The following is an 11801-nucleotide window of genomic DNA, read 5'->3' as shown; positions in this document are numbered from 1 at the left end:
CCGGTTTTTTTTTGGGGGGGGGGGGGGTTTTGGCAGCTCACTTTTGTTTGTTTTTTGGCTGCGCCTTTTTGGTATGTTTTGTGGTGTTTTCCAGTACTTTGTTTTTTAGGTGTTTTCCGGTATTTAGTGTTTTTTTTATGTGTTTTCGGTATTTAGTGTTTTCCGGTGTTTTCCGGTTTTTAGTGTGTTTTCCGGTTTTTTAGTGTTTTTTGGTGTTTTCCGGTGTTTAGTGTGTTTTCTGGTATTTAGTGTGTTTTCCGGTAGTTTTCCGGTGTTTTCCGATATATAGTAACACCCTTACTGTCAACAGGCGGCGCCCTTTATCAAAATTATAAAATGAAGCCTGCCCTCTGTTGACTCAAAAATGTATGTCTTATTTCTAGACTCTACGTACAATGTGTAAACGAGATAAAATGTTATTTTGATGGGACCAATCTAGTCTGACTTTGACAGTAAAATTTTGTGAAAATCTTGCTCTGAAGATATATAATGATTCTCTTTAGCTTTGTCTCAGTTTTACATCTTAAACATTGTGTTCTACAGAAGATGTGATTATTCAGAATTTTCGAAGTTTTGCTTGTGCGATTCCACATGTCTGTATCTTTGGTAGTTTTGCGGTTTGAAATAGCTGACGCATTTAGCTTGGCGAAGTCAATCTGTTTCACATCCTGCAAAGAAAACGACCCAGACATGACAGAGAAAGGTGCTGTACAAAAATCAATGGATTTATATGATGATTAATTCATAAGTAAAGTTTGAATATTTAAAATGACATATTATTTAGCAGAGGGCAATGATTTGTAGCAGTTATCTACAATATGAATTTCTTAGCTTGGAATACCCTTTTATAGCCCCACTAGTGTGGCCGTCGGTATGCTGCGCTGAACCTCAGAGGTTCAGCGCAGCATACCAACGGCCACACTAGTGGGGCTAACCCTTTTAAAGAAGGTAGTGTATATTTTACGTTTACTAAAGGTTTGCCGGCGGCAATCCATATCAACAGAGGGCGCTGTACTCTTTAAGATAGGGCTGAATTATAACATGTATTAAATTCCCACCAAAGTCGTGTAGCACAGTCGGTGCAGTGGTTAAGCAATAGCTCTAATGAGTGGGATGTCCCGAGTTCGAATCCTGACCCCCGCCACAATTTTAAGGTTTTTTTTTTTTCCAATCCCCAAATAAATAAGAATATTCTTCTTTTATTATTTTAATATGTCTCAAACATTTTATTGCAGAGTATTACTTTTTCTTTTTCAGATTTGTGGCTCTGGAGGATTTTTTTTAAAGGGAAATAAAGTCCGAAATTATAAAATGGTCTGATTCCCATCTTGTTACTACAAAAATACAACGATAATATTGGCATGGAGCCAGACTAAAATTTGTCACCGGAAAATGTTTAAGTACAAAAAAACAGTAACTGCGCATGTTCAGTGCATATCCGGCAAACTAACGTTTACTGAAGGTTTGCCGTCTCCGGCAAAATATCCACTGCCTTTAGAGAAAGAAATCTCATGTTTTGTATCACTGAAAAGAGAATTAGGCATACACAAAAAAATCAATGGTGTTGGAATCAGCTTCGTACTCGTAGGTGTTTGCACTTTGTAGATACAACAATTTAAATGGCCAAATTTGGAGTTTCAATTGTGTAAGATTTACATTAGCCTATTTACTTTTTGCATGTTTTATAAATCTTATTTTCCCAACCTATCAAAATGTTTAATATCAATAGAATCCCAATTAATTAAATAAACAATAACTTTATATTTGAATCAGGTTTTACCACTCATATAATCATAACAAAAAAAGTTATGATTTTTTCCCCCGGACCTTCGCACTGTCCAGGCGGGCCGAGCAAACACCGTGCAATGCAACCAGACAATGCCAGACAACCCGCCGTTAGTCACGGGCAAAGTATACATGTAGTTCCGATCCCGCTCCGCACATGCAGCAACACGGAACAATGCGTGCATGCTTTATTACTGTTACCGCATGCCAGACTACATGTAAGTCTGGCACCAATGCCATCTGCGTACAATAACGTGCAGTAGTAGATTAGTCTGGTTGCAGTGTTACACAATAAGTCTTGCCATTGCACACATTTTTCTCGTTTCGCCTCTGTACCCCGACCTTTAAAAATGCTTTGCGGAAAGATGCGGAAAGCTTTTAATCATTTCTTTTTATACCACTGTTTTAATAAAAATCTGAACTTTCTGGGTACGAGTGTACTACTAGTCTGTACACTGTACCATGGTTATTTATAAAGTTATGATAAAAACAGTTACCATTTATCAAGTAGATTTTAATTTTACACGGTGGTTTAAATGAAAGTGCCGGCTCACATGGTAATGTTTGGCCCAATTGGTCGATATGGAAGGCGCGATTTGAGAATTCATTTTTATTTCAATCCAAATGAATGCAGAGTTCTGAATTAATGTTTTTGATAATAGAGTCAGTATTCCTCTTGATATCAGGATACTTTTTGTATTTTTAGAGTAATGTTGATACTTTTTAGCACGGTTTGAAATGGACTTTTTGTGCGTGGTTGCAGATATACGGCCTAAAACCACTGGACTCCCTACTGTAAGGGTTTTTACAAACCTTACAGAAATGAGAAAGACCAATTAAGGTTGTGGCAGAAAATTGTCAATTTTTCAAACCTCCAAACTCTCTTGTCACAAAATGTTTGGCTCCAGTATTTTACAGGCATTATTTTGACATGGTTAGGTACTTCTAGGGGTGGGTTCAAACAAAAATTTGAAATTTACCAGAATTTCGTTCACCAAATTCACAGAAAGTTTACTCTGCTGTCCGTCGTTGTTAACGGTCAGATTGAAACACCCTAAGTAGCACTGGAAATATCTCTTTTCATCTGGTTCAACTTGATGGTGTTCTCAGTTTCAGTGGATCATTTGCTTTATGTGATTGCTCTGTTGTATTTGGAGAGTGTTTACTTGATACGTTAATTAAAACGGATAATATCGACCCTGAAAATGGAAACCTATCACCAAAGTCATACATTGTACAAGTCCCAGCCGTGCTAGCAAATCTGCCATGTCATGAGCCTAGAGCTGGGTACATGTACATGTATGTCAGGCTGTGCATTTCTAATCTTTAGTTAGTGAATAAGTTTTCATCATGACCATTTTGCAATTTAGAGCAATGTAAGGGAAATTTTTTTGGGACAAAGAATTTTGGACAGATGACTTGATTAGCCTATGGCTTTTTAGTTTGGGATTGTTGTTAATTGTACTCAAAATCCCACTGGCTAGTAGATGGAGTAATTTATGCTGAGAAAAGAATATCTCATTCCCCAGGCTAATTTTTTCCCTGATAATCTCAGCTCATGTAAATATATAGATTTTTTGGTGTTTTTTTTTTTCTCTAGAAAACAAAATTCAAAATGAGGATGGCTCCAGTGACTTGGAAGCTTCAAATTCTGTGTCATTCCCAGCGACTGATCAGGAAGGGAAAGCATGCAAAGATATGAATCCATCCTCCCCAAGAGAGATCCAAGGATCTGGAAAGGAACCGACCGAAGATGCAGTTTCTAAGCAACAGTTGCTGGAGCAGCATAGAGGTTCTAGAGAAATGAGAGACATCATGGTAGAATCCATGGTCTTCACAGGTTGGTATGCCACTGTATAAATTAAAAAGTATACATTGTTTAATACATTTAGAATAACACTAAGGTTATTTCACTTTTCAACTTATCAACAGGTTCAGAGTTTGAAAAGTGTGAACAAGGAAACCCTGAACAAGCCACGGCAGTTAAGGACCAGGACAACTCACCCAGACCTGCTGAAGACATCCAAGCATCCCCTAGCAAGCCACCAGACCCCAAGACTGACAACGCCCTCAAACCAAAGAGCGTGTCAAAGTCTCAAGCAGCAAGTAGTTTACCAAAAGAATCGCAGAGTAACAGACCAATGGGAAACAAAAACAAGAAATCCAAAAAGATGCCAAGCAACATAGAAATGGCAAAGAAAGCATCAACATCAGAATCACCTTCCCAGAATCATCAAAACAGAGATGGGCCAAGAGAATCTGGATCCCAGAAATCAGCACAGAAGGATTTGAATGAGAAGAAACCTAAATCTGATCAGCCTTTGAGTGATCCCACCTCTGCCACCAAAAGCTATGCTTCCATAGTATCTGGAAGCCCTGTCCCTCAGATGGTAGAGTTAGAGCTAGATCAAAACATCTCTACTGCAGATAGTGGTGTCTTGGTTGGAGGAGGCACATTAGACGGCAAGCACATGTCTAAGAGCCCACTCTCCAAACACCAGAGTGTCGTCCCATTTTTCTCTGGAAACCCAAGCGTGGAAATTACTAAAGGGATTCTCCATCTCTTCAAGGAAAAGTGAGTATGAAACTTTCATGTACAAAATTTATTTTGTAAAATCCATCAAAAAATGTTGGATTGAAAAATCTGACATTCGTACAATTGATTGATTACTACTATCCTACCATCCTACAAATCTATTACCACTGGAAATGGCTTTAGAACCCTGAAGATTCATTGAAATGATGTACTTTGTCTCAAATTCCCTTCCATGCAAATTAGTGAAATGACCCCATTGGATGAAGGTGTGACTCGGAGTGAGATGCTGTGCATGTTGGCTGTTCCCGCGGTGATGACCTGCCATGACCTCTTGCAACTTGCCGCGCCCCTCAGTCAGGGCATTCAGCTGATGAGGGTCATTAGAGATACCACGCCCAATCAGTATATGGTCCTCATCAAATTCAAACAACAGGTCAGTCTTTATTGCATTGTTATTGAAAGTACAATGTAACATTATACCCCTTTTAATTGTTTACTGAGTGGAAGTGAAGTAAAGTAATAAGGAATACATGTACAATGTACATATACTTACATGTACATGTATGCATACATTTGGTTTGCATTCACGTTTCAATTCCAGTTAAAATTAACATCAAGAAATTTTGTTAATATGACGTTAAAAAATGCCTTTCTGTACATGTTTTATTCTCCACTCAGAAAGATGCAGATGAGTTTTATGCAGAGTTCAATGGGAAACCCTACAATTCTATTGAGAGCAGCGTCTGCTATTTGGTCTATGTGTCCAGGGTGGAGTGCATGAAGGCATCAGAGGTAATTGTTTTTATTGTCTTTGTGCATACACTGTAGAGGGCGGTGTTTCACCTTGGCATGAGCTTGCAGTAATATTGTTGCTGGTTTACTGCTGTTTGTTTGACATTTAAAAAAAGTATACCAGGGACATTTGGGTCCTGACTAACGGTTGGAGGGAATAAGTCTGGTTCTTACTTTCGTTTTACTATAGACTTTAATATGAAGGGCTGGGAATCAGTCTACAAATGACGGTCTCGCTTGACTGGTATCTTTGCGTTATTCATTTGTTTTACCTTTAAGCTAGAATACCAGGAAGTGTTTGGACGGATATCGTGGCATGCTTGTACCTTTTTCACCCAAACATTCAGACTTGGCTTGTAATCAAAAGTTAAGCACTCAGTTGAAGTTGTTTCGTTTTTCGGTTTTAATTCCTAAACCATTGCCTTAAAATTCGGTACGTTTCTTGGACATGGAAATGGACCCAGTTGCATGGATTTGTGCCGAGATTGTTGATGCAATCCTTGTTGTGATCTGGGAATGCTTGCTTTCTCTGCTAGGGTGCAACCCTTCCAGTGCCTGGGTTGACGGAGCTCCCCACCTGTCACATCTGCCTGGAGAGAATGGACGAGTCAGTCGATGGAATCCTAACCATATTGTGCAATCATTCCTTCCATGGCAACTGCCTTGACAAATGGGGAGACACAAGGTAGGACAACTAAGTCTCTTTTTTTGTTCTTGGGTGAAGGTCTATCTTTTAGATGGTCTATCTTTAAGATGTTGCAATCATCTACAGATTTCACTTTGTTTAGGGCTACTGATCTCCTTTTTATTGTAATTCTGTAGGAATTAATATAAATGAACAGATTTGTGGGAGTTTGATGAAAAATAAATTGTTTTCATTTGACATCAATTATTTGACACAATAAAAGGAAAGCACTTTTTGTCCCTTTTTTTAATGGATATTTGTAAAATGGAAAATTGTTATTTTTGAAATTGTACATCTTTGGCTCTCTAATTGCTCACTAGTTGTCCGGTGTGTCGCTATTGTCAGACACCTGAGGCAGTGGAGGACCATAAATGCTTCACATGTGGAGCCCAGGAGGTAAGAATAACAATCTTTTGTTTAACAGATAAGTGCCCCTTGCTATCATCAGATTCACTATTCAACTCTCTCTATTGGAGTGGTCACTGAGTAGTTTTTTACACTGTAATAAGTGGAGTTCACAGACAATTCACAAGCTTTACTGATGTGGAAGTCGAACCCACTACCTCCTGATTACTGGTGTGGAAGTCTGCCTACTTGATGACTTACATATATGTAGCAGGGAATACCGCCAACAGAATCTTGTATGTTATCTTGTTATCTTGTCTTGCTGACTGGCAAAACATACATAGGAGGGTACAGACAGCCATTACAAAACATTTGAAAATGGTTCACTTCATACTATTCTTAAGGCTAACATTTGATATTATTTATATAGTGGAATTTGTTTTATTGAATTTGCATCTCCTTGACAGAAAATAAAATCCATCATATAAATATTGATTGTTTGCAGTACCTACTGCTATAACAGATTTTAACCAGCCAACCGACTGGGCAAGTAAGCAGGGGGTCATGGGTTCGAGTCCCACCTGAGTAAGCTGAAGAAGTTTTCTTGCAACCCTTGGACAACACTGAGTATATAGTGTTTATGAAATTACTTCAGTGGAGGACAAAACCCTATATTGAACATTCAACATTTATAATTTCATTGTCAGAGTTTATGGATTTGCCTCATCTGTGGGCATGTGGGCTGTGGACGATACTCCAACCGTCATTCCTACAGTCATTTTGAAGAGACTCAGCATACCTATGCCATGCAGCTGGGCAATCAGAGAGTGTGGGACTATGCTGGAGGTAGGGAGAATTCAATCAGGTTTGGATAAAGACGGAAAGTAAGGGGGCAGTTCCAGCATTATGAAAGGAAATGTGATGTCTGTGACAAGCCAAACCATGATATAATATATTCCATGATTCAGAGAAATGATCCAAACACAGTCTGTAATCTCCTTGACCATTACTAGATGATGGATGTATAAGATTTGAACAATACATTTCCAGGTTTACTCACCGAGCTCTTAAAATCTCTGTCATGGACATTACATACGGCTGGAATTGCCCAATTGTGTTTTGTATGGGTATGAACTCACGTTGGCCCGCGAGTACAGATTTATTTTGTCACATACTTGACCCATTGTCTCTCTGCTGCCCAAAACTACCCTGCCTGTTACTCCCAAACTACCCTGCCTGTTACTCCTTATACCGCATCAAGCTGCCCAAGCAGTGTCTGGTTTTATGAGGAAAGGATACAGTGTAATACAATGTAGTATACATTATTTGTTCCCTTTTTGGTAACATCTAGTGTCGCATTAAACATGTTGACAACTGCTTATTCACACACCTTTACACAACATTGGTCTTGACATTTGATCCCAAGTATTTCTGTTTCTGTGTTCATCCTCTGTCCTGGTGAGTGAGCCCTTTGTATGGAATATTTGAGGTTTTTGGACTCCCAAACGTTTGGGCTCCTGTGTCTTTTATCAGGAAGCTTTATTTTTCACAAACCACTTTTAAGTGAATTCAGAAAAGCTAGAATTAAGTGAAGCTAGAAAGTCTATTATTCAAATAACTAAATACCCATTGCAGGCCTAAAAACTCACCATTCATTCATGTTCTAAATTCTATGGTTTCTTTAAACTTCCACAATTCAGTACATAAGCCTATGCTGTTTTGAAGACCTGTTGGTGTCATTAAAAGAAGGAATTAAACAAATTAAATTTATCTTTGACTGATGTGTTTTTGTCTGTGTTTAATGTTGACAGATAACTATGTCCATCGGTTAGTTCAGAGTAAGGGTGACGGTAAACCTATTGAATGGGACAGACAAGATACAGAGACGGCACACACAGAGAAACTAGACTCACTGCAACTGGAGGTATGTGCACTGACAAAACCAAGCCAGCCAAATCAAGGTTATACCAGTTAGCTTTGGTTATTATTTTGAAGAAAGTCTCCACTAAGTCAGCACTCCTAACTCTAACACCAGGCACATTATTAGACCAATGTTTTTGGTTTGGGGTACTGAAAATGAAGTTCTTGGAAAATCTGGGAGTTCCAATAAACGTTGCCAAATTGTAACACGTTATCTAGAGCCGACGTAGACTGAAAGGAAGGTGTTACATCTTCAATGTTCAGCTGATGTGTTGTTCTGGTTTCAGTATTCCTACCTGTTGACAAGCCAGTTAGAGTCACAGAGAATCTACTTTGAAGAGCAGATGGCACGTATTGAGCAGGATGCCCTCAATAGGGTAAGTGTGGATAAAAACGAACATAGACCATGACTTTGATAATACTATCTTGGATATAGTCATGTAAGTTCTTTTATTGGCAAGCAGTTATTGTTGATGGAATGTTCATGATGTCACATTCACTACTCCTTGAGTGTTTTGTCAAACTGAGTGGCAGTACAGTGCAGTTAATAAAACACCAGTATTTATTATGATTTATTTAATCTCGCGCAGTCACTGAATGCCACTCATAAGGTGATGTCATGACATTCTGTTCATACAGATACCTGACACATAATGACAGTGTTTGATAAACATCTCCAAGAAGCTCTAAGACACTATGTGACCACAAAATACAATGAATTAAAAGCAAGATGGTTTTGTTCACGAAACTCGAAATGGACTGAATTGTCCGTTGTCCACAGTCTAAAAAGCATTTTGTCAAACTTATTCAGTGCAGTAGCACTACCATTTCTTTTTTGTTGTTGCTAAGAATAAAGGCATGTGTAGTACTCCAGTGGCACATTCTTTATAGTAACTTAATTGGGACATCAAGCCCTGTGTAATTACATGCAGGTACTCAGTCTTGAATCTATCAAATCTTACCAAACTTGGAGGTGGAGTTTGAGGATCTTGGGATGTTAAAGTGAGACTTTTTTGTCATGATGATCAGATGTCGGAGGTTGAGGCTCGTTCCCGTAAGACGGTTGAAGAGCGAGATAAGATGGAGCAGTGTTTGCAGACAGCAGTCAAGGAAAAAGCTGGATTGGAGAGGAAATGTTCTCAGCTCAACAGCCGACTCAACAAGATAAGTGCTGAACTCAAGGAAGAAAAAGAGGTATGTGGGGAGTTCAATAGCTCCACCATAAGACCATCTAAGTGACTCAATACTGATTTAGGCAATAAGTGAGGTTGGACCTAGAGGCACTACGTACAACGCTGTTAAAACCATGTAAAACCGCTAGGTAAACCTTGAGTTATCACGTTGACTGTTGCATTCTCCCCTTCTATTACTTGGAGATTGATGTCCCAACACTGGATTTTCCACTGAATTAGATTTTCAAACATTTAGTAAAGTTTATGACATTTTTGGGGGGTCAACGTAAACCATCATAATTATATGTCTTTTGTTTCTGATACTCAGATGAACCGATGTCTGCGGGACAACCAACAACTTTGGCAAAACAAAGTGGCAGATCTGGAGAAGAAGTACACTGAGGATAGCAAACAGCAACAAGGGGTATGTATGGTGTGAAGTTTTTCACCACTAAAAAGGCAAGAGTTCTTGTAGTAATGTAACAACCAAAAGTCTACAGATCCACAATTTCTTTCTGAAATAAGGTTAAAGACAACAGGAAGCTTGTGATATGGAGCATTATGGATTGAAAATCTTGACTTGTGTTTGTAGGGTGAAGGGTTCGAATCCAACAGTTGGCCAGGTACTGTGCCCATGGGCAAGTCCTTTGAAATTGCGCTAACATGAGTGTGAATTAGCTGGGGAGTAACCTTTGATAGACTCATATCACTTCAAGGTAATAATGGGGATAGTCGCAAACCCAATACAGATTTGTTTGGGATAGAATTACTTGATTATGTCTGTCATTATGATCAAAATGATGTATTTATTTCATTGTAGTGAAAGATGAAATCATGCAATCCATATTGTGGTTAAGTAATGGTCGTGTACTTGCACAGGAAATCAATGAATTGAAGGAGCAGCTACGAGACTTGATGTTCTACCTGGACGCACAGCAGAAGATTGGTAGCACCTCAGAAGACACTCGGCAGGAGATACAAGATGGGCAGATAGTGATTGGAGAGGCTGCAGCCTCATCGTCGACATCGTCGCGTAAAGGCAGGAAAAAGGGACGATGATTCCAGGCAGGTGTCAATTAGCAGAGCTGTAATAGAGGCAATCACAGGTCAATCACAAGTCAATCACAAGTCAATCACAAGTCCAATTGCAAGTAAATCACAAGTCAATCACAAGACTATCATAAGTCAATCAAAAGCCTTTCACAAGTCAAATCACAAGTTGGTCACAAGTCAAATCACAAGTCAAGTCGCAAGGCACAAGTCAATTCACAAGTCAATCACAAGTCATTAACAAGTCTTTCACAAGTCAAGTCACAAGTCAATCACTAGTCATCACAAGTCAATCACTAGTCAATACAGAAATCAGATCAGAAGTACCTAGGAAAGAATAATGATAAAGAAATGCATTTAGTGCATTCATCTGAAGAGCTTGTGAGTTAACTGGGAACTGGATAACTTGTCTTACCTACTGACTGACTCAATTACAACTCTGGCAATGAAAGTCACTCTGGTCAACCAAGTGGATTATAGTGTGTTGAATGACGATACTGGATAATTGGAACAATTTACAGAGAATTACTAAGGAACACTATTGACTTATCTTGCACAGCCTGTCTAGAGAGGACAATTTAGCCATCATTGGGGTACTGTGAACAATTGTAGCCATTTGTGGAGAGCAATGTTTAAAATCAACTGTCTGTAGAGTGCGCTTTTTACCATTCAGCTGTTTGTAGAGAGTGCCATGTACAAATTCAGCTCCTAGCCCTACACATATATGGGTCATTCCACCGGGATGGGAAGCAGTGCATGTTACATCCATTATATTTGATTACATTATTAAAAGTATCAATGCATTCTAAACATTTGCTCAACATAATATTTGTCTTAGGGTGTTTCAAAACTTGAGAAAGTTTGAAATCATTTGAATGTACTTTGACAAAAATATGAGCAAAAATGTATGCATTGGGACGTATTTTGACACCGTGTCAATGTTATCCAAATATCCTTTTTTTGGCCGTTTTTTTACACATTACACATATGTAAAATATTACCCAAACTGACATTGCGTATTTATAATTGGACACGTAATGCACCAAGAAAAGCTTTTGTTTTGGTAAAGTCAGGGTTCAAATATAGCAGAAACAATACCTTAATGTGGATGTAACAGTGTCAAAATCACTCAATGGAAGTGTGACATTTGGGTTTTACACCGTGTCAATGTTACATCCACAACCAAGCTATCATTTCTGCTCCATTTGATACCTGACTACCATAACAAAAGCTTTACTCATTGTATTGCATGTAGAGTAAGAAGTACACAAAGTGAATTTGGGTAATATTTTCTGGAAATTTAAAAAAAGGGTAAAAATATGACATTTGGACGTAACATTGACACGGTATCAATGGTTACGTCCAAATGACATTTTTGCTCATATTTTTGGCAAAATACATTCAAATGATTTAAAACTTTCTGCAGTGGTGAAACACCCAACAACAAATATTATGTAGAGCAACTGCTAGCAAGGCATTCATGCTTTTCATAATATGGTCATATGTCACACATTGT

General features: G+C 38.5%; 1 protein-coding gene across 1 annotated transcript; it reads left to right on the top strand.

Moving 5' to 3' along the window:
- The first annotated feature begins 413 nt into the window (after positions 1-413).
- On the top strand, positions 414-10397 carry LOC119730950 (BRCA1-associated protein-like). The gene is made up of 13 exons (XM_038204019.1): positions 414-703; positions 3386-3625; positions 3718-4360; positions 4565-4754; positions 5000-5113; positions 5650-5798; positions 6119-6194; positions 6851-6989; positions 7955-8067; positions 8351-8440; positions 9093-9257; positions 9564-9659; positions 10115-10397. Exons 1-13 carry the CDS (start codon positions 592-594, stop codon positions 10292-10294), a joined length of 2307 nt encoding a protein of 768 aa, XP_038059947.1. The 5' UTR covers positions 414-591; the 3' UTR covers positions 10295-10397.
- Positions 10398-11801: the final 1404 nt, after the last annotated feature.

Source organism: Patiria miniata, unplaced genomic scaffold (genome assembly GCF_015706575.1).
Source record: "Patiria miniata isolate m_02_andy unplaced genomic scaffold, ASM1570657v1 HiC_scaffold_22, whole genome shotgun sequence".
Taxonomy (NCBI): domain Eukaryota; kingdom Metazoa; phylum Echinodermata; class Asteroidea; order Valvatida; family Asterinidae; genus Patiria; species Patiria miniata.
Note: the sequence above shows the minus strand (reverse complement) of the source record. Positions and strands in the feature narration are given on the sequence as shown.

Coding starts and splice junctions, on each gene's coding strand:
- LOC119730950 (XM_038204019.1), top strand. CDS start 592: ATGTCTGTATCTTTGGTAGTTTTGCGGTTTGAAATAGCTGACGCATTT. Junction 6,990..7,954: donor AGTGTGGGACTATGCTGGAG/GTAGGGAGAATT, acceptor TAATGTTGACAG/ATAACTATGTCCATCGGTTA. Junction 9,258..9,563: donor AACTCAAGGAAGAAAAAGAG/GTATGTGGGGAG, acceptor TCTGATACTCAG/ATGAACCGATGTCTGCGGGA.